Source organism: Stenella coeruleoalba (genome assembly GCF_951394435.1).
Source record: "Stenella coeruleoalba genome assembly, chromosome: 16".
Classification (NCBI taxonomy): domain Eukaryota; kingdom Metazoa; phylum Chordata; class Mammalia; order Artiodactyla; family Delphinidae; genus Stenella; species Stenella coeruleoalba.
Window position 1 is genome coordinate 22331639 of NC_137162.1, and position 23950 is coordinate 22355588.

At 40.8% G+C, this 23950-nt stretch overlaps 1 protein-coding gene across 5 annotated transcripts in view; it reads left to right on the forward strand.

Annotated features, from left to right (window-relative positions):
* SORCS1 (sortilin related VPS10 domain containing receptor 1) overlaps positions 1-23950 on the forward strand; it is a 552802-nt gene that overhangs the window by 444297 nt on the left and 84555 nt on the right. For all 5 annotated transcript variants that reach the window (XM_079901008.1, XM_079901005.1, XM_079901009.1 and 2 more), the window contains 4 exons: positions 897-1004; positions 2680-2797; positions 4291-4421; positions 7544-7657. In XM_079901008.1, the coding sequence (XP_079757134.1) occupies positions 897-1004; positions 2680-2797; positions 4291-4421; positions 7544-7657 (471 nt within the window). The remainder of the gene's footprint in view (positions 1-896; positions 1005-2679; positions 2798-4290; positions 4422-7543; positions 7658-23950) is intronic.

The window sequence follows — 23950 nt, forward strand, 5'->3', positions numbered from 1 at the left end:
GTGTGCATTCTGCACAGAGATCAGCAGTTCATGACACTTCTGCTCTGATCTCATTTCTCCTGATCCTACTTCCTTAGCTTCCTTTTGGGGGCAGTGATATTCTGCAACTCTCCCTGTAGGTCTTCCACAGATGGACGGACATTCAAGGCTTAACTTCCAGAGGGGTTTCCAATAAACTCTTTCATCTGTGTTTTTGAAAATGGCTCTCTCCACAGGCGGGCTTGTTCAAAGTCAAAGGCTTGATTTTCCCTCCACTGTTGGTTACTTTGCTGACGAAAGGGAAAGTTGCAGAAATAAGAGAAATAGAGGCTTAGCTTGGGGGAAGACATCCTAGAGAAAGGCAGAGCAAAGGAAACATTCTGTGTGACCATCTGAGTTGCAGAGTTCTCTCTTACTTTCAAGAGTCTGTCCTTCTGCATCAGTTTACTCAGTGAGTCAACCAGGATTTGTAACAATGTAAGAAGGATACCACTAAGGGTTTGATCACATAGAGGTGGCTGGTTCAAGTCCGTCTCAGTGGGTCTCATAACGACCATTGTTCTCAGAATCACCTGTAAGACTTGCTGCTAAATTGTAACGAGGTTTTGGAGAGGGTCACATTGAGGTCTAAGGCCTAATAAAATATCCAAATTAAAAAAAAATCCTATCAAAGACTTATTATCATTCCCGTTTCATGCAGCTCTCCTCTTATTGATGTTATAATACATCTGGGCCCCAAATCACTTGGCTAACGGTATATCTACCTTCTGATGTAATTAAGAACACTTATTCATATAAAAGGCTCACTTTGACAATGCCCCAGGTACTTCTAAAACGTATTCTCCCTGGTTGGTAGTATCCTTTCTTGGAAAGGATTTTTCTTTTGAGATCCGATGACTTATTTTTTCTGTCATTAGGTTAAGTTTTGATGAAGGGAGATCTTGGAGCAAATACAGTTTCACATCTATTCCACTTTTTGTGGATGGAGTTCTGGGTGAGCCTGGGGAAGAGACTCTAATCATGACGTAAGTGGAAACTATGATGTCTTCTAGTCTAAGTATAGAGCCAGAAACATGTTGTTTTTTAGATAAGCCTGTTCACATTGCTACTGTCAGGTTTGAAATTGCTAGCAAAGGCACTACATCTGACTTCATGATTCCACAGCAAAGAGGAAAGAATCATGTGGGCTTCCATTCTCTCGGCTCTTTGCTAGCAATTAGGAGACCCACACTGAGGGCTGGCAGCAAAATGGTACAGCCTATTTCTTCCTCTACTGAGCAAGCTTAGGGAAATTAGAAGTGATTATTTCAAGAGAAAATAAAGCTATCAATTAAAAACTTTAATAATAAACATGCTTGATATACAGAAAATGACAGGCATGTCAGAGTGATTTTCACTTTAAGGCAGAACGCAGAGCTTGGTGAAAACCCCACAAAGCGTGTTATTTTTCCCTGGCTCTTTACCTAACCCAATGGTGAGGCATATTAGGGAAACCACGAGAACAGTCTGTTCTTGGGGAAATTGCATTTATACTCATTCTTGTCTGGAAAGTGATGATCATTAATCTGTGAAAGACTTGATTAATGGCTTGCCTGCCTCTGGGTTTCAAAACATGAGCTTTGAATTTGAAATATGAAACTGTGATTTTTCCTTCTCCTGGAAAATTGGACATGAAAAACAGAGAGGGAAGATTTTAAAGCAGTTGATCCTGTCGGCAGTGAAAAATTTTAAATCAAAGTGAATAGCTGGTACATTTTCTAATTTTTTCTCCCTGCTCCTTTTTTTTTAACAATAGAAAAGAGCAACAAAAATTTAATATGCCTAATAGCTACATTTTGCCCACGGTAAACATAGCTGGATTAGCAATTTATTCCATAATTTGTCTTCATTCAGTTTTCATGATTGCAAGACACAGATGAAAAAAAGTTGATTGAAAAGGCTACTTTGTGGCTTTTATTTATATCGGCAATAGGTGATTAAAACACCTCATTAAATAGCTGAGTCTCTCTGAGTAAGGAGAATAGAATGCACAGAGTAGGAAGTAGTTATAACTCCTCAGCCTTGCTGCCCACTTTCCCTTGGGACTGGTGGGAAGGTAAAATAGCATGGAAACCGTGGGAATGATGTACCCTAGCAAGAGAACCTAGAGGTATAATCTTGGACCGCAAAGAAGGCAGTGTCTATGGTTTTCTCAATTTTTTTTGGTTGTTTTTTTATTTTTGGTCAACCATTCTTGTTGTACAATATATAAAAGTGGGCTTTTAAGTCAAACACCCTGGGTTCTGACTCTACCAGTTCTTAGTGATTTGACTTTGGTTTTTGCATGTTAACAAAATTCGTTGAGCCTCAGGTTACCGACAAGTGATGTGGAGCCAATAGCAGCCCTCCTCAGAAATGTGTGTGGGGATCAAGTGATGTGTAATATCAATATTACAATATCAATATTACAGTATTGATATCAATATCAGCGGAGCGGCTGGGCCCGTGAGCCATGGCCGCTGGGCCTGCGCGTCTGGAGCCTGTGCTCCGCAACGGGAGAGACCACAACAGTGAGAGGCCCGCTTACCGCAAAAAAAAAAAAAAAAAAAAAATGTAATATGCTTAGCGTTGTGCTAACCTCATAGCAAACATTCAGTAAATGACGTATAACTGTCAGCATTGCTGTTATTGTGATTATTTTTATCGTCATGAACTCTGCAGAGTGTTTGGACACTTCAGCCACCGCTCTGAATGGCAGCTGGTCAAAGTGGACTACAAGTCCATTTTCGATAGACGCTGTGCTGAGGAAGACTACAGACCCTGGCAGCTGCACAGCCAGGTAGGAGGGAGGGAGCTGAGGCTGAGTCCTGGGTGGGAGGCGTGGAGAGTACTGGGGGGAAGCAAGTCATTAAAGTGTAGGAATTGGGGTTCTCTGGGCAAAAATTGTCCATCTGGCGCTTTCTTAATGTGTTTTGTGTGCCACAGCAGTGAACAAACTCAACATTTATAGCTTGTTGTGAAGTGACTTCTGTTTTTATTGTACTAGGATATAATGAGATAAAATTCAAATGTGCTTGGCTAAGACTTACAACTCAAAATGAAATACCAACTCAGCACGGAGATCCAGGCATAATTTATCTGAGCGTGTCATCTGGCTGCAGGGTACGGGGGCAAGGGTGAGGAAAGGCTGTTCAGTTTTATCTGGCAATGCAAACAGTAACATGAAATAACAAAGTTATGCTGCGTGAGCGGTGCCAGTAAGATTCTTCCTCCCCAGTGCTATGCTTCCCTGGGATTAGGTAGCGCTTCTTGCCTCCTTCCAAGGTACTTGTGATATAAGGATGCAGAATTACTAATAGGAAAACTTCCTTCATCCTGGCCCCTCTGCTACCCTGCTCATATCAGGATGCTTGGCTGAAAGCATCTCTCCTTCGACTTCCCAAGGCAGAACTCATTCTGCCGACCTCTCAAAGCCCATGGTAGAGGCCCCATCACCATATCCAGAGCGTGACACATCATATACCCCAAACCTAGACTAAATCATATAATTACATGTAGATGTGTAATGCAGCTGGTTAAAGTGAGTTTGCTCAAGAAAGACAGTGTAGACTAGCTTAGACAAAACTCCGTCTGGTCCTTCAGACACACACACAGAGATCTGGGTTTGACGGTGGGAGCTTCAGCTAGAATCACCCACTCTCCTCGGAGGCTCAACAATCAAAGGGTCGCTCCTTTACGTGACTGACGTTTCCCCCTTTGGCGTGCACACACATTGGGATATTCAAAGCTTTTATTTATCTTGTGGAGAAACACCGAATTTAGCGCTCTTGCTTATCTGGTAGGTGGATATAAAATCAGTGCTATAAAGTTGTGTGGGCAGAGGCATAATAAATCAAGGCACAATGGACCTCTATGTTTCTTAGCGATATTCTTCTTTCATATGCTCATAAATGACCAGATGTATACATTTTTTATTACAGAAGAATTGAACTTAATTACTACAGATTTTTTGGCCATACATTGTTGCAGGTTGTCTTAGTTATCTGTGTGTCCCTCATAGCACTGTACTTAATACCTTGCCAAGTAAAGGTTTGCTGGATACATACAGTTCCGGACTTTCGGACACACCCTCAGTGCTTCTTAGGATTGCCTTTATCATCATGTTCTGTGATAGGGCTCTAGAATCGAAAAGGAAATGCTGTTAGTACAAAGCAGACTGCATATGTCTACATTACACTAAGGTTTGAGACCATCTCCCGGAACTGTCCTGATGTGGAGTAGGGAAGGTCCAAGCTATGTGCCCGACTGCATGAGATTCTTGTCTCCTTACAGGGGGAAGCATGCATCATGGGAGCGAAAAGGATATATAAGAAGAGAAAATCAGAGCGGAAATGTATGCAAGGGAAATATGCAGGAGCTATGGAGTCTGAACCCTGTGTCTGCACAGAGGCTGATTTTGACTGGTGAGCTTGTACTGTTATCCCATAGAGTCGTCTAGTATTTCAAACCCACGTGGGCCTTAATGAAAGCTTAGATATCAAATAATAGTAACATGCATAGATCCAAGTGACAAGCCTACATTCATGTGAAATTACCACTTGGGGACATCATGGCTTACTAGCTATGTGCGTGTGTATATGGAAAAACCAGGGGTTTCTTTAGACTTAAGGAGGACTCAGAAGATGGCTGGTAATTATCTTCATATATTTGACAGATCTCAGGACAAAAAGAGAGACTAGACAGACCCTGAGTTTCTTCATACAGCAACACTGAAAACAATAAGTGGACGTTTCAGGGAGCAAACATATTTGTGCTCAAGATAAAAGTCTTTCTAGAATCTAGGGTTCCTGGTAGTGGAACAGTGATCGTGTAGGGCAGTAAATTGTCTATACCTGGATGTTTTCAATCAGTGGTTAGCTGACTATTGCTTGTGACACCCATGGAAGACTTTTCTGAATTCAGCGCAAGAATGGAATCACTAGTATTGCCGTCTGTGGCTTTGTGAACCCAGCGGTAAGAGAGACTTCTTCCTTTACCAGGATTAAGCTAGTTTAAACTGGAAAAGGACTAAGACATTGAGAAGTTAAATATACTCAGAGTGCCACAGTGTTCTTTCTGGAGCATTAGTTAAGCAGAAAGCTAGCTTGTGGGTCCAGCGATGCCCTTGCTTTGTTCTGGTTTTGACATTCAGATGAGGTTGAAATATGACTGAGGATGAGCAGGTGGTAACTCCCTTGATCATGTCCATCTCACTTTCTGTTCCTTTTTTTCCTTCTTCTTTATAAAATTTATTTATATGCTTTTGGTTTAGAGAAAGCATTTGCTAAATGTGTATATCAGTGTTAAATAATTGGAAGTTGGCCAACGTAAGAACCAAAGACATTCATGTAACAATATTAGCCGCGTAACGATCATCGGTCACGTATCTGATCATCAAAATATCAGTGACTGGGCTGAAATACTGTGTACGTACACATCACGTATCTTAGAAAAAGGAAGTCATCTGTCATGCTACCATGACAGGAGTGTTCTCTAAATCAATAGTACTGGTAGTCCCGGCAAACTGGCTGCCGGAACTCAGACCGATAACCCAAGGCTGTTCCTCTCCTGTTGGTAAAGAAGGCAAGCCAAGAGTCAGTTCTTTATCTCTCCGGGCTCAGCCAGAGGGAAGGCAGAGCTTCAGTTACATGGGGGCTCACAAGGAATTCTGGGAGGGCCTCCCCAGCCCTGGCTTCTGTTTCAGTCAGTGTAACATTGTTACAATGACAAAAATATTTTGTCTCTGTCCTACCTTTCAGGATTGACATCCTGAAACACATTCACAGGGAAAAGTTCCATGGAGAGTGTGTCATTCATCACATCCCTCTTTCTGAAACCTGACTGCTTCTCCTTCAGTCACTCTATTCAAGGAGGAACCGTATGGGGAGTTAACTTTTTATCTTAGTGGTTTGACTTTGGCCTTACCAAACAGTCATTCTTTGGCAGAGAGCAAATTTATTTTCACATAGAAAACCAAAGAGAAAAAGTAAGTCCCAATTCCCTGATTTCTTCTGGAAACCTTTGTTCCTTTGGGAATCTTTTCTGCAAGTTTCCAACATAAGCTAGTCTTTTGCTGTTGGCATTGTCCTGTGTTGTTTTCTTCTCAATTTTAAGCTTGACTAGGGTGAAAAGAACACAGGGTAAGAAAATCAATTAAGTTTCCCCCTCCCCCCATCTCTCACTCCCCTTAGTCTTGGCCCAATTCCTGCATTCGTGATTGGAATCTGCTGCTCATCCCACTAACTAAAATGTAATTGGAGAGGTGGGAAATGCATCATGAACGAGGCCATCATAATGTTACCTGGTCAAATGGGATTTTTGTAACTGCATGATTTCTGAAAATATTTTGGAAGGATCGCCATGCTCTTATTGGTTTCTGCTAGTAGCTGGAGCTTCAGTGATACTTCTTGACTATAGCATAATGAAAGGTGGTTGTCACTGAATGTTCTCTCTTGGCTTGGCTCTCCCCTGGACAGCCCTCTACCAGATGACCTTGCTTGTTATTCTTCAGCGTTTGTAAAATAATTTCCTTAAATGAACACTGGGTGTCCTGTAGGCAGCATTCCTGAAGTCTTCCTACGCGTGCTGTGTTGCATCAGCACCAAATCCAGCTGGGATGGGCAGAATTCTAGGTGCCAGCTGCCTGGTGACAGGCCCCTGAGCGAACCTAATTCTCCTTCCCCAACCGTCATGTGCCAGTGTCTCACTTCCATTACACAAATGGGCCAATTCATACTAATGCTCACTGATGGCCACCTGCGAGCTACCTGTGCGTGTGAAGGTGCAGTTTGTTGCCATACTCTGCGCCCGGTTTCATCTTTCAGAAGCCAAGAATATCAGGCCACTCAGAGGCTCCTGGAGATAAGAACGCGAGGAGGCTGAGAAAAGTCTTTGACTATTTTCAAACTAGAGAGCAGATTTAAAGCAACTGGCAGCATTAACGGCATAGGACGGAGCTTTTCCTTGGGGGAATGCTTGCAGCAGTCCTGAAGGACATTTCCTTTCCTGCTATGACTTTGAAGCATATGGCTTGTGCACAGAGAGACCTGGCTCAGCTCTCCTTGGTAGATCCAGATGTCTTGGAAGAGCACCCCAAAGACATCACTAGTGATGAGGATTATGCCACGTGTGAATGCCTTAAACTCTTCAGTGAAACTTGACGCTGAGGACGACTTCCACCATCATAGCTTTCTCTGGGCCCAACCACGATCAGTACTGTGTCTCCCCCTAATGAGAACAACATCTACTCTCCCAGCTTAAAGGTGTTTAATGGGAATTATTGGGCATTGAGCTTTCTTCTCTACACATGCACCCCTGTGGCCTCCAAGCTAACATTTCTCAAAATGGCTTCTGTAGAATGTTTTCATGGGTAATTGATAGATATTCCATGAAAAAAAAGATTCCATTTTTGGAAAGGCTTTGATTCAGTGAATGCCTGTTTTTTGACTAATTGACCAGGGTAGAAGCTGGCTGTGGACTGACGTGCAATTGTTGTCAGTAATGTTGCCATCTACTGAAAGGTTTCTCTTGGCTCTTTCCCCAACAGTGACTATGGTTATGAGCGACACAGCAATGGTCAGTGCCTGCCAGCCTTTTGGTTCAATCCATCTTCTCTGTCGAAGGACTGCAGCTTGGGACAGAGTTACCTCAATAGTACTGGGTGAGTGTCTGAAGCAGTGGCCTTTGGAGGTCAACTTCTGCTTTTCAGCCTGTGTTAAACTTACCGAATTACTTCAAACGCCAGGCCTATTTCATTACAGCACTGATTTGCTTGCTTTTGTTCATTTTAATAATGCAGCACAAATTTGCATTAATAGTGCAAATTTCGTCTGAGAATAAGACCCCAGTTGCAAACAAAGAAACAAAACAGGTTCCTTGGATGAAGGTGGTGATGATGATAATATATATATATCTTCATTTTTTGATACTTTATTTCAGAACTAGTTAATCACACGAGGCTACCTTTTACCTTCACAACATCCCTGTGTGGAAGGCCAAACAAATATTTCCCATGTGCATTTCCTGTTTTATAGATGTGGAAACTTGAGGCAGAAAAGAAGCTCATTGACTTTTCAAGAGTATCCTAGTGTTAGTAGGAATGTGTTTCATTTTCTCTCTGTCCAGTCTTGACACATTGAAGGCGTGCATTCTGATCTTTATAAATCTGGAATCAGAGTCTAAATTTTGTGTTCAGTGATCTGTGTTGTGGGGTCTATCCAATATTATTTAAGAAATACCATAAAAGGGAAACCATTCTGTGACTTTCCCACAACTGTAACTGATATTTATGGACTTAGAAAATAGTGTGTGGAACTTATTTGGATTCAAAAAAACTATTAAAAGACATTTTTGAGCCATATGGGGAAATGGACTGTGGTCTGGTGATTAGTGATATATTAATCAGGGTTTTCCAGAGATATGTTTTTCTATCTCCAATTGGAGATTATATATATATATATATATAATTAAAGAGATTTGTTATAAGGAATGGGAGCATCCAGCAATGGAGGTGGGCAAGTCCAAATCCTGACATCGCAGGGTGAGAGTTGGCAAGCTGGGGACCCAGGAGAACAGATGGTTTGTTTCCATCCCAGTCTGAACTGTGATGCTGAGCCAGGAAAGCTGATGGTGTAGTTCCTGTCTGAAGGTCAGCAGGGTCAAAACCCAGGAAGAGCTGATGTTTCCATCTGAGTATGAAGGCAGGAAGAAAGCCACTGTCCAGTTTGAAGGCAGTCAGGCAGGACAAATTTTCTCTTATTCAGAAGAGGGTTAGCATTTTTGTTTCATTTAGGCCTTCAGCTGATTGGAAGAGGCCCACCCACATTAGGGAGGGCAATCTGTTTTACTCAGTCTACTGATTTAAATGTTAATCTCATCCAAAAACACCCTCAGAGAAACACCCAGAATAATGTTTGACCAAATATCTGGCCATCCTGAGGCCCATGCAAGTTGACACATAAAATTGACCACCACAGGTGATATCAGGTTATATCTAAATCTAAATATTTCTATTATATTAACTAAATATATTATATATTTAGGTGTCATAATGATATTTTGGTTAGGCTCAAAAAAGAAACCTTATCTTTTAGAGATACATGATGTATGGCATTTGTTTTAAAATATTAGAAAAAGGGATGGGTTTAGTAAATTTTGAAGATAAGTTAATGAGGGCATGGGTATTTATGATACTATTTTCTCTCATTTGTGCATATTTGAGAATTCTGATATTGAAAAGTTAAAAAGAGAGGAAAGGAAGGAAGGAAGGGAAGGAGGGAGGGAGGGAGGGGGAGGGAAGAAGGGGTGGAAGGAGGGAAAGAGGGAGGGAGGGAGAGAGTAAGTACCTCACCAATAGACCAGCATTACTTGACAATTGCCCTTCTCATTTCTCATGCGAGCTGCAATACAGAGGAGAGGATGTTCATGTTTCCATTTATGTACTTTTGTATTTGAAATTTTAAAAGTTTTTTTAATTTTAAGAAATTACCAAAATAATATATACTACTCTCAGAGCATCTCACCCTAAGGGATTTTTGTTGAGTTATCACATCTGCTGGTTTCATCCGTTCCATTCAAACTGTTTGCAGAAGGAGGGAAAAAACATAGACACATACGTCAAATATTCTTATCTCTGATTGAATAAAGAAATAAGCTGTGATTTATTTGAAGAGAAACACAAAATCTGAGAAAAATACAAATAACATTTTTACAGCAATGGGTTGGTGAGGTCTTCAGCATCTAGCATCATGGGAGAAATTGAAAAGGGCTGGTGAAATAACTAAACTTAATGGTGAAGAAATGCCAAAGACAGGACTTTTATCACTTGCATGTGCCGGCATGTTTAGACATTGTAAAGGGCATTAGGAGCCCCTGAAGCTAATTTCAGAATTGATTTTTATTCACTGTCAGTCAGGGGAGTTATACTATCGTCTCTTTGGTATTAATGAGAGGAGACTGAAGTACAGAGGGGTCTGATTGTTCCAGATGCTACTCAAATCACTGTAATAAGGCAGAAGAAAGGCTGATGACCCCTCACTTTTCAGTTTATTGAGAATATATATGTATCTTAATTTTATAATTATATACATATATTTACACACACACACACACACACACACACACACACACATTTTTCAGCTACCCCTAAATAGGTTTCACCATTCCTTTGGTGAACTCAGTATGTGAAACCCAAATAAATCCTAACCTATATAAAATAAAACATCAGAGATGAATAATTTATAATATTCTATTCAATGGGATTTTTCATCTAGCCCTATAAAACTAACATTTCAATTAAAAAAGTGGTTCGGCAGTATGTGTCCAGGTATATAAATGTTTGTTGATGCAGTTATGTTTATTCATCACACAATCACAGATATTACTTCCTAGGGCTCCACCTCCACTCTCAGAAGGTTGTTCCTCTCAGTGGGCATTACCTGAGAGCATCTGACCCTAAGGGATATTTCTTGAGTTACCACATCTGCTGGTTTCATCCATGCCATTTAAACTTTCTGCAGAAAAGCATCAGCATCAGTGAGCAAGTTTGTGTAAAAGGAACATATGATTAATACCAGTTATCAGCAGATAGGATGAACGCCCTGCTCTCAAAAGTAAGGGGCTCGCAGGTGGAAGAGTGACCACCTGCATAGCGCCGTATGGGCTAAGGTCGGGGACAGGGGTATCAATCGTAACCCCACAGATCAACATACTGTCTAAACTACACATTTGCATCAGGAATAGGAAGACCATTAGCTGGGACAGGGGCCTGAAATCACCCTCAAAGAAGGCCCCAGTATCATCAAATTCCCATTTGCGGTGTCTGTAGCCAGCTCAAGAGTTGGCAAGAGAGAAAGTGTAGATGAAATTGAAAAAGGACTTTCTGCCCTTCTGAATACCACTCCAGTCCCTGACCCCAGATGTCACTTGGCTCTATGTTGATTCAGTGGCATTTCATAAGCACAGATTCAGTCATCTGTTATAGCTGCTACGATGCTGCCATTAAATATTTAGCTTTTCACTTACAGATGTTTAATTACAAGAAAATATACATGTTTTCTCTGTTTAAAAAGCCAATTTAGATTATCACCCCAGTCCTGGCCCCCTTTCCCACACAAGTGTGATCTAACACTTGTGCATGTTTGATATGCATGTTTCTAAACACTTCCCTTTGCATTTGTCAGTGAATAATTATGCCAAGAAAAAAATATACAAAATTAATTTTGTTGTTTTTATATGCAGTTTCCTGCTAGATATGTTGTTCTTCTAGTTCCCTTTTTCATTCAAAAACATAACTTAAACATCTTTCCAAGTCAGAGTATATAAGGCTACTCTCCATCTAATTTCTTTTTTTTTTTTTTTTTTTTTTTTTTGCGGTACGCGGGCCTCTCACTGCTGTGGCCTCTCCCGCTGCGGAGCACAGGCTCCGGACGCGCAGGCTCAGCGGCCATGGCTCACGGGCCCAGCCGCTCCGCGGCATGTGGGATCTTCCCGGACCGGGGCGCTAACCCGTGTCCCCTGCATCGGCAGGCGGACTCCCAACCACTGCCACCAGGGAAGCCCCATCTAATTTCTTTTAACTCCCTAGGATTCAAGCACCTGGGATTATGTAGTCATCCCTTTCATGGACATTTTGGTCATTTCCTGTTTTCTGCCGCTATAAACAATGCTGCAGTTAGCGTTCTTACAACATAATAATTGTTATTAAAACCCTACAACAATAATTAGAGTCTCTTTGGCAATTGAAGGTCTTTCTGGTAGCTCCTAAAGCAAATTCCACCCAGTCAGCTGATTACTTCTTAGAGTTGAGTATCCAGGCATTGCCAAATATCTCCCCCATTAAGGGTTGAAACACCAGCTTCCTGCCCACGCACTGCCTGTGAGTCCCACACATGGGAGATTCAGTTATATTAACTGCCATCCTCCTGTAAAACACGGACACCAATGGATTCTGTAAGGAAACACTGAGAGGAAGGGCAAGCAGGACTTACCAAGTTAAGAAGGTGTGAAGCAGGTTATTGTAGGCAAAGGAACAAGAGATGATCGAGGTGAAAAGGCCATGCCGGTAGTTTTCTCAAGGACAAGCCCTGACGTTTGTGCCTGGAAGTCTATAGAATTAAGGAGCCATTGGGCCCCGTTTTGAGTCCCTCCAATGCCTGTTTTAAGCCATCCACGAGCATCTCGGGTTGTCAGCACAGAATCTGTATTAGCTTCAGGCTGGGATGAAGTGCAGAGGAATCACAAGGGCAGGGTTGGTTTGAGAGTTCTTGCCTCCGTAGATTTCACTCACCAGGCACCTCACTTGCCTCACGCAGTCTCTTACGGCAGGGCACAGACTGCAGCCATGCAATCAGAGCTTGAGCTGAACAGGTCTACTAAACAATCCTCCCTTGTCAATCAAGCTTAACAAGCAAATCTGCCAGTAGCACCTTTCTGCGAGTTTACTTGAAAGCATGTAGGTAAACCTTCCTTTTTTTTTTTTTTTAAGGCCTCACTTTGTAAATGGTTATGGTTGCTCTCACAGTTAGTTTATTACCCTGGATATATAAACAGCGTTCTCAGGTTCACTCACTTCACTGTGATGGAAACATTCTAGCATTGGTTATTATTATTCCCAATAGAAGTGCTATTTCAAGGAGATGCCGGAATTGTTAGCAGCTTCACTGTGTAGAAGTGAACAGGTGTGCAGTTTTTGTTTCAGTTCTTAGCAAAGTCTTAGAAAAGAGAGTTGGAATAAGTATTGAAATAGGTACAGAATGTCCCTCTAGGTGGCTGTAGCCACCAGTCCTTAGGGCTTGGTCCAGTGGTCTCAAGTGTCCAATGTCCACACCACAGGACAGCGTGTGAGCATGCTTCTAACCACGTTCTCCCTGCCTCTTTTCACCCTTTCCTTCATGCCTTCCACAAGCCATTCCATGGAAAGCAAGGAGACTGGTAATGGGGCCTCAGCCTGTTGTGGGTACAGAGTGAACTCAAAGGGGGAATGTGTTGTTTGGTGAAAAACAGAGTTATTTTGGAATGAAACAAATTAAGAGTCTTAATCCAATCTCTGCCATTTACCTTTAGCAAGTGACTTCCTTTCTTTGAGATTTAGTTTCGTAACCTATAACATTTTGCTGTTTGCTTTTGGAGGTTGATTAAATATGATACTGTATATGAAGCATAGTGCCTAGCAGATAGTAGTCACTTTACAAAATGCAGATGCCGTCACCAGCCTCTGGACTTTGGGAGTGAAGGGGTCCTCTGGAGTGAAGGTAAAAAGGGCGGGGAACCTTCCTTTTATTGTGTATCTATAGTCCAAACATTTACTTCATACTTAATAGTCATGACAGTACTGAGATCTAGGACACATTTAACCTAAGCCCTTGTTTGGTCATCGGTAAAACTGAAATAACAGCTTGTGTAGGCTCATAACGTCACATGATTAGTATCCACTGTACATCGAAACACACGTCGGCCCCCAGCACCACTCAAGGCAGATAACACGTGTACCTGATTAGTGAACGAGTCCCTTTTCTTCAAATAACATGAAATCAGTATTCATTTGTATATCCTCTGGCATTTAGTGCTGAAATAACCTCAAATTCATTCCCCTGTTTCTCCATCGATGACTATAAATATCTCAGTTTGCACATACAGAAGCCCAAGCTTATTTAGTTGTACTTATATATGGTTAAATCTTGTTGATGCTGTTTTGGATCCAGGGAACATGATACAAATTTAAGTTGCCAAATTAACTAGGATGTTGCTTGTTTCATGCCAACCGTAAAAGATTCTGTAAATATAAAATAAAGTAGACATTGGGCTGGTTTATTCTAAGAAGCCAAGATAATCTTCTCAAGGGACAGATTTCTTTTTGCTGTTAAGCCAGAGAGATTTCTAGATGTGTTTATAAAAAAGTGGGTATAGAAATTTTTGTCTGTGGAGTTTCTTTAGAGGAGCCATTAATCCCTCCCGAAAGAATGTGAATGTACAGTGACAGTTCTTATTGATCCTCAGGGTTAGTCTCTCAATATTCAATGGGAATATTTACTCATGAAGCTAAAAAAAAGATTTTAAAATAGTATTAATTCAGTATCTATATAAAAATACTTAGTAGGTCCAGGAAAAAATATATACACATAAAGTATAGCAAAATAGCAATCCCCATACTGTCAACACACATTTAGAATGTTTTAAAAATGCTTTCTGTATAAAGCAGAAACTAACACACCATTGTAAAGCAATTATACTCTAATAAAGGTGTTAAAAAAACAAATAAATAAAAATGCTTTCTAGAAGCATATTCTTTTCTACATCAGCCATGAAAACATTTAGACCTTGGTTATCCTGCCACTGCGCTCTGGGGTTGCTATTTCCAGGGTCTCTTGGGGGCTGTGGTCATTTCCCAAGTGATCCCATTTCTGATCCTGACAGGAATCTTGCTGTTCAGTCTGATTTATTCAGCAAGATTTGTCACTGTGCATCACACAGAATAACTGGTCCTAAAAGTGGTGCATGTGTTTCAAGTCCACAGGAAGGAAATCACTTGCATTGTTTATAGACCCAGCACTGCAAGGGCCCAAGTGACTGTTTTCTTGGAACTCACCCATGCAGTCTCACAGCAAACGCTCCATAACTGTGGCTACAAAGTTGATTTTTTCAGACTATCTTTCTTAGATGCATTTTCCCATATTGTTACGGGATGGCATTAGGGTTGTAATGAAGAAGGTGTATGTGGAGATCTGGTTCCTCACGTCGCTGTCCTTGCCCACGTCAATGGTATTGACAATAACAGTCCTCATCCGTGTGGCATGGCATTATGGCAGGAGAGTTCCAAACTCAGTCCCAAGGCCCATAACCACTACTTGCCCCCCGTGTGAGCTTGGCAAGCCCTCTAAACTGCATCTCTTTTTTTTTCTTATGGGCAACCAGAGGGATTCTGTTGGATGGTCTTTGAGATCCCTTCAGGTTCTGACATGTTCATGACCAATTTGAAATGATTCAGTATTAGGATTCCTCGGACTGCAGATGCTTAAAAGTAGGGAAATTTTCCTTCTGTAAATTTGTTGTACAGCTAGTTGACTCTAGCAGTGGATTCCATGAGCCATTCTTGTGATTTTCGATGCTGTCATTTAGTTTAACGTGGCCATATGTCTCACTTCATCAAGTTGGCATTCAGAATGAAGTTACATTCTATTTACTGTTCAAATTAAATGACTTGTGCTTCCATCCTGCTTAATGCAAGAGAAGTTTTCTCCCCTCGACCTAGTCTTCTGTCTGAGTAGAGTCCCCTAATCCCAAGGCCTGCTTACTCAGTTTAAGGGGAACGTCCTGAGAGCTATTGCCTTGAGGAGAGAAACTTGGAGAACCTGCTTAGTCAGCCATGGAAGCCTATTCTTTCTGAATGTTGGGGTTATGGCCGCTACGTAGGATTATTGTTGAAACATGAGCACATTGGATCTAGAAAGATTTTAAGTGCTAGCCATACACTGTCCCCAGAACCAGCTCCCTTCTCTGTCCCCAGGGCTTGCCCCATTTCCCGTTTCAAGTTAAGTGTCATTGTAACAAGGTGGTTTTCCCTTGAAAACAAAGACAGATAGTACAAGCCAAGATATTAAACTATTTAAATTTTTCTCGTGTGCACAAATGAAGGTCAACAGAGCTCAGTGGCAATAAGACCTACCTTGGCTATAAGAAAACCTAGAGTTCTAGCTCTTTCTTGGTCATTACATGTAACAACTACTGTGAAAAAAGAGGAGACATCATAGGAAAACATAATTTCTACACTGATTTTTTTTTTGTTGTTGTTGTTGTTGTTTGCCGTACACGGGCCTCTCACTGTTGTGGCCTTTCCCGTTGCGGAGTACAGGCTCCGGACGCACAGGCTCAGCGGCCATGGCTCATGGGCCCAGCCGCTCCACGGCATGTGGGATCTTCCCGGACCGGGGCACGAACCCGTGTCCCCTGCATCGGCAGGCGGACTCTCAATCACTGTGCCACCAGGGAAGCCCTCTACACTGATTTTTAATGAATGAATAGAAGCTTGACAGAGTAAAGACCATCCCAGGCGGAATGAACAACACAGGCAGAAGAAGACATGTAGACTTCAGCCTGGCCTGAGCTCAGGAAGCATGTCAGGAAGTGGAAAGATCTAAAGCTGAAAAAAAAATGCATTGAGGACAGATCATGGAGCTCTCCTTTAAACCTGAACTTTACCCTTTATGGGTAAGCCATAGGCAGTTTTGAATGATTTTAAGGAAGGAATTGATGTGGTCTGATTTGATCTTAAGATAATCTTGGCAGTAAGAGCATGGCTTCTATTTTCAGGGAACTTGCTGTATAAGAGCAAGCTAATATTTAAAACCTTAAATACTGACTTTTTACTACCTTTTGATATCTTAACATTTATTAAGATCTTGCAATGTGCCAGATTCGATGCTAAGTCCTTTTGAATGCATTATCTCATTTAATCCTCCCAAGAATTTTAGGGAAAGATTCTGTAATTATCCCTATTTTACATGCAGAGAACCCAAACATTAGAGTCTGGGTAAATTGCCCAAGTGTATCTAATGAGTAAGAGCCTGCATTTAAACTCAGACTATTTGGTTCCACAACACTAGTTTGAACCACCAGGGCAGTGATCTTTAATCCTGGCTGCACACTAGAATCACCAGGGGAACTTAAAAACAAAACACACTGATGCCCAGAATTCTCAAGTAAACCATAATTTCTGGGGTCAGGGTCTTGACATCACATACAGGGTTGTGATTGACTAAACTAGACTATATTGTCAACTTAGCATACACTGAATAGTCATAAACATCTATATGAAACATCTGTACCATAAACATCTGTACAAAATCATAAATTAAAAAAAGAACCGCTGAATAGCAAAATCACAGGATATGAAGACTTCCAATGTTTTTTCCAGTTTTACTCTGACAAAGAAAAACTATGGCCTTCCTCTTTTTTTTAAGACTGGCAGGGAGCCAGAAGGAAGATCAAAGAGGGTAGGGGTAAAAAGGAAAAGGTGACAGAGGAGTATCAAGAAAGGAAGGAAGAGAGAAGCTGAAACTGGGGTTGTTGAAGTAACAAGACACTATCTACAGATGAACGGTCGGTAATATCAAAGGTATATTTGCAGAATGTTTCCTTTCAGTAATTGTACAAAGACTCCCTTGCCATTACAAAGCATTTTTATTCTTGGCAGATTGAAGAATGTTTTACTAACTAAATGCATCCCAGTAATATTCAGAGCTTAGGTCCAACATAATCATAAGTTGCCTTGTTATTACAGAGGTAAGCAGCCCCATTTAATAACATACTAAATGTATTATTCATTTATGTAACTCAGACCCAGGGATTGCTGCTGGGATGAAAATTGAACCATTCTGTAATGCAGATGTGTGCTTACTTGAGTAAATGAACTCTGTATTTCTGCACAATTTTCTTCTAAATTTCGGGGACTGGTCTGGTAGGGCTAATGTGATGCCATTTTCATCCAGGAAATAAAATGGTTTCAGAATGGTTTTTAATGAGCATTTTTTAAAAATTACCAACAGTCTTCTCTGTGGCAGAATCCCAGAGGGATGGATTCGTGCTTTGGGTTTAAGCAGGACTCCTGCTGCTGCAGGATTCAGGGAAGCCTGTGGCGATGATTTGTCAGAACAGCGACAAACAAAAGGAATGTTCTCTAGCTGATGATTCCACTGGTGATGGTGAGCCCATGCCTTCATAGCTGCTCACCAAGATAGAGTCACAGGTGTGCTTGGATGCTAAGTGATTAAAAATTATAAGCTGCCTTTAATTTGCATAGTGCCACGCAGGGAGTTTCTGATGCACGTTTCTGATACACGCAGTGAGTTTAACTCACTGGGATGCCGTAATTACCGTGTGACATTGCTGGTCATTTTCTGCTACCATTGCTGGTAATAGAATGTCACCATTCTCCAGTGTCTGTACGGTATTTTTCTCCTTTCCTATCTGCGCTTATTTTCTTTCACATCAGCGTACAGTCATAAGCATCTACAATGGACTTTTCAAAATACCAGATGGGGTGATGTTCAAGATGCTCAGATAGGACAATGACCTATCAGAATGAGTAGGGATCTTAGTGCGGGAGCAGGGTTTGCGAGGTTTCCTGGTGTTCTAGGTATTAACCCATTTGCTTCTGGATTGCCAGGAGAAGCAGGGACTCCAAGGATAGGGGTCAGCATAGTTGGGTTGGTGGGTGAGATGCTTGAAGGGTTTCGGGCAGTGGTAAGACCCAACTGTTAGGCAGATATTTCCACATTTAACCTCGTACAGTCATCCCAGTGTGAACCTCCTGATTATCAGCCTTGCATGTCTGGGGCACAAGGATGCTCTCTAGGAGCTTAAAGTTCACAGTCACACAGGAAGAAAATCATAAAAGGCATAAATGACTCCTATCAAGTAAATCATAAGGATTCCTCTGAGAGCTTAGAGGACATATCTCACTCCAGTTAAAGAGGCAGTAGAGTGCAGTGGTAAAGAGTACATATATTCTAGAGACAAATTATCTAGGGTCCTAACTGTGTGGTCTTGAGAAAACTAGTTAAGTTCTATGAATCTTAATTTCATCTGTATATTGGGAATAATAATACTTTCGTTATTAGGGATATTCTGAAGGCAAATCACTCTCTAAATATGAACTTCTTATGATTTTACTATCATAGTCAGGAAAAGACAGGAGGTAAGCTGCCACTTAGAGTGTGGATAAGGGAGATTGGTTCAAGATGGCAGAGTAGAAGGACATGCTCTCACTCCCTCTGGTGAGAGCACCAGAATCACAACTAACTGCTGACCAGTCGTTGAAAGGAAGAGACTGGAACTCACCAAAAAAGATACCCCACATCCAAAGACAAAAGAGAAGCCACAATGAGATGGTAGGAGGGGCACAATCACAATAAAATCAAATCCCATAACTGCTGGGTGGGTGACTCACAAACTGGAGAACACTTATACCACAGAAGTCCACCCACTGGAGTGAAGGTTCTGAGCCCCACGTCAGGCTTCCCAACCTGCACGTCCGGCAATGGGAGGAGGAATTCCTAGAGAATCAGACTTTGAAGGCTATCAGGATTTGATTGCAGGACTTTAACAGGACTGGGGGAAACAAAGACTCCACTCTTGGAGGGCACACACAAAGTAGTGTTCACATCGGGACCCAGGGGGAGGAGCAGTGACCCTATAGAAGAGTGAACTAGACCTACCTGCTAGTGTTGGAGGGTCTCCTGCAGAGGTGGGGGGTGGCTGTGTCTCACCATGATGACAAGGGCACTGACAGCAGAAGTTCTGGGAAGTACGCCTTGCTTGAGCCCTCCCAGAGTCCGCCATTAGCCCCATCAAAGAGCCCAGGTAGGCTCCAGTGTTGGGTAGCCTCAGGCCAAACAACCAACAGGGAGTGAACCCAGCCCCAACCATCAGCAGACAAGTGGATTAAAGTTTTACTGAGCTCTGCCCACCAGAGCAACAGCCAGCTCTACCCAATACCAGTCCCTCCCATCAGGAAACTTGCTCAAGCATCTTAGATAGCCTCATCCACCAGAGGACAGACAGCAGAAGCAAGAAAAACTACAATCCTGCAGCCTGTGGAACAAAAACCACATTCACAGAGAGATAGACAAGATGAAAAGGCAGAGGGCTATGTACCAGATAAAGGAACAAGATAAAGCCCCAGAAGAACAACTAAAAGAAGTGGAGATAGGCAACCTTCCAGAAAAAGAATTCAGAATAATGATACTGAAGATGATCCAGGACCTCAGAAAAAAGAATGGAGGCAAAGACAGAGAAGATGCAAGAAATGTGTAACAACACCTAGAAGAATTAAAGAACAAACAAACAGATGAACAATACAATAACTGAAATGAAAACTACACTAGAAGGAATCAAGAGCAGAATAAATGAGGCAGAAGAACGGATAAGTGACCTGGAAGACAGAATGGTGGAATTCGCTGCTGTGGAACAGAATAAAGAAAAAAGAATGAAAAGAAATGAAGACAGCCTAGTAGACCTCTGGGACAACGTTAAAGGCAACAGCATTCACATTATAGGGGGCCCCAGAAGGAGAAGAGAGAGAGAAAGGACCTGAAAAAATATTTGAAGAGATTATAGTCGAAAACTTCCCTAACATGGGAAAGGAAATAGCCACCCAAATCCAGGACATGCACAGAGTCCCATACAGGGTAAACCCAAGGAAAACACACCAAGACACTTAGTAATCAAATTGGAAAAAATTAAAAACAAAGAAAAATTATTGAAAGCAGCAAGGGAAAAACGACAAATAACATACAAGGGAACTCCCATAAGGTTAACAGCTGATTTCTCAGCAGAAACTCTACAAGCCAGAAGGGAGTGGCATAACATATTTAAAGTGATGAAAGGGAAGAACCTACAACAACGATTACTCTACCTGGCAAGGATCTCATTCAGATTCAATAGAGAAAACAGTTACAGACAAGCAAAAGCAAAGAGAATTCAGCACCACCAAACCAGCTCTACAACAAATGCTAAAGGAACTTCTATAAATAGGAAACACAAGAGAAGAACAGGACCTACAAAAACAAATCCAAAACAGTTAAGAAAATGATAATAGGGACATACATATCAATAATTATCTTAAACATGAATGGATTAAATGCTCCAACCAAAAGGCACAGGCTCGCTGAATGGATACAAAAAAAAACCCCATATGTATGCTGTCTACAACAGACCCACTTCAGACCTATGGACACATACAGACTGAAAGTGAGGGGATAGAGAAAGATATTCCATGCAAATGGAAATCAAAAGAAAGCTGGAGGAGTGATACTCATATCAGATAAAATAGACTTTAAGATAAAGAATGTTGCAAAAGACAAGGAAGGACACTACATAATGATCAAGGGATCAGTCCAAGATGATATAACAATTCTAAATATATATGCACCCAACGTTGGAGCACCTCAATACATAAGGCAACTGCTAACACCTATAAAAGAGGAAATCAACAGTAACACAATAATAGTGGGGAACTTTAACACCTCACTTACACCAATGGACAGATGATCCAAACAGAAAATTAATAAGGAAACACAAGCTTTACATAACACAATAGACCAGATAGATTTAATTGATATTTATAGGACATTCGATCCAAAAAACAGCAGATTACACTTTCTTCTCAAGTGCACATGGAACATTCTCCAGGATAGATCACATCTTGGGTCACAAATCAAGCCTAAGTAAATTTAAGAAAATTGAAATCATATCAGGCATCTCTTCTGACTACAACACTATGAGATTAGAAATCAGTTACAGGGAAAAAAACGTAAAAAACACAGACACATGGAGGCTAAACTATACATTACTAAATAGCCAAGAGATCACTGAAGAAATCAAAGAGGAAATCAAAAAATCCCTAGAGACAAATGACAATGAAAACACCATGATCCAAAACCTATGAGATGCAGCAAAAGCAGCTCTAAGAGGGAAGTTTATAGCAATACAAGCCTACCTCAAGAAACAAGAAAAATCTCAAATAAACAATCTAACCTTACACCTAAAAAACTAGAGAAAGAAGAACAAACAAAACCCAAAGTTAGCAGAAGGAAAGAAATCATAAAGATCAGAGCAGAAATAAATGAACTAGAAACAAAGAAAACAATAGCAAAGATCAATAAAACTAAAAGCTAGTTCTTTGAGAAGATAAACAAGGTAGATAAACCATTAGCCAGACTCATCAAGAAAAAAAGGGAGAAGACTCAAATCAATAGAATTAGAAATGAAAAAGGACAAGTAACAACTGACACTGCAGAAATACAAAGGATCATGAGAGATTACTACAAGCAACTATATGCCAATAAAATGGGCAACCTGGAAGAAATGGACAAATTCTTAGAAAAGCGCAACCTTCTGAGACTGAACTAGGAAGAAATAGAAAATATAAACAGACCAATCGCAAGCACTGAAATTGAGATGATTAAAAATCTTCCAACAAAAAAAAAGCCCAGGACCAGATGGCTTCACAGGCGAATTCTCTCAAACATTTAGAGAAGAATTAACACCTCTCCTTCTCAAACTCTTCCAAAATATAGCAGAGGGAGGAACACTCCCAGACTCATTCTACGAGGCCACCATCACCCTGATACCAAAGCCAGACAAAGATGTCACAAAGAAAGAAAACTACAGACCAATATCACTGATGAACATAGTTGCAAAAATCCTCAACAAAATGCTAGCAAACAGAATCCAACAACACATTAAAAGGATCATACCGCATGATCAAGTGAGATTTATCCCAGGGATGCAAGGATTCTTCAATATACGCAAATCAATCAATGTGATACACCATATTAACAAACTGAAGAATAAAAACCATATGATCATCTCAATAGATGCAGAAAAAGCTTTTGACAAAATTCAACACCCACTTATGATACAAACTCTCCAGAAAATGGGCATAGAGGGAACCTACCTCAACATAATAAAGGCCATATATGACAAACCCACAGCAAACATCATTCTCAATGGTGAAAAACTGAAAGCATTTCCTCTAAGATCAGGAACAAGACAAGGATGTCCACTCTCACCAGTTTTATTCAGCGTAGTTCTGGAAGTCCTAGCCATGGTAATCAGAGAAGAAAAAGAAATTAAAAAATACAAATTGTAAAAGAAGAAGTAAACCTGTCACTGTTTGCAGATGACATGATACTATACATAGAGAATCCTAAAGATGCCACCAGAAAACTACTAGAGCTAACCAATGAATTTAATAAAGTTGCAGGATACAAGATTATTGCACAGAAATCTCTTGCATTTCTATACAGTAATGATGATAAATCTGAAAGAAAAATTAAGGAAACACTCCCATTTACCCTTGTAACCAAAAGAATAAAATACCTAAGAATAAACCTACCTAGGGAGACTAAAGAACTGTATGCAGAAAACTATAAGACACTGATGAAAGAAATTAAAGATGATACAAATAGATGGAGAGATATACCGTGTTCTTGGATTGGAAGAATCAATATGGTGAAAATGACTCTACTACCCAAAGCAATCTACAGATTCATTGCAATCCCTATCAAATTATCAATGGCATTTTTTACAGAACTAGAACAAAAAATCTTAAAATTTGTATGGAGACACAGAAGACACCGAATAGCCAAAGCAGTCTTGAGGGAAAAAAATAGAGCTGGAAGAATCAGACTCCCTGACTTCAGACTATACTACAAAGCTACAGTAATCAAGACAATATGGTCCTGGCATAAAAACAAATATAGCTCAATGGAACATGATAGAAAGCCCAGAGATAAACCCACGCACCTATGGTCAACTAGTCTATCACAAAGGAGGCAAGGGTATACAATGGAGAAAAGACAGTCTCTTCAATAAGTGGTGCTGGGAAAACTGGATAGCTACATGTAAAAGAATGAAAGTAGAACACTCCCTAACACCATACACAAAAATAAACTCAAAATGGATTAGAGACCTAAATGTAAGACCAGACACTATAAAACTGTTAGAGGAAAACATAGGAAGAACACTCTTTGACATAAATCACAGCAAGATCTTTTTTGACCCACCTCCTAGAGTAATGATAATGAGAACAAAAATAAACAAATAGGACCTAATGAAACTTAAAAGCTTTTACACAGCAAAGGAAACTGCAAACAATATGAAAAGACAACCCTCAGAATGGGAGAAAATATTTGCAAATGAATCAGCAGACAAAGGATTAATCTCCCAAGTATATAAACAGCTCATGCAGCTCAATATTAAAAAAACAAGCAACCCAATCCAAAAATGGGCAGAAGACCTAAACAGACATTTCTCCAAAGAAGACATACAGATGACCAAGAAGCACATGAAAAGCTGCTCAACATCACTAATTATTAGAGAAATGCAAATCAAAACTACAATGAGGTATCACCTCACACCAGTTAGAATGGCCATCATCAGAAAATCTACAAAC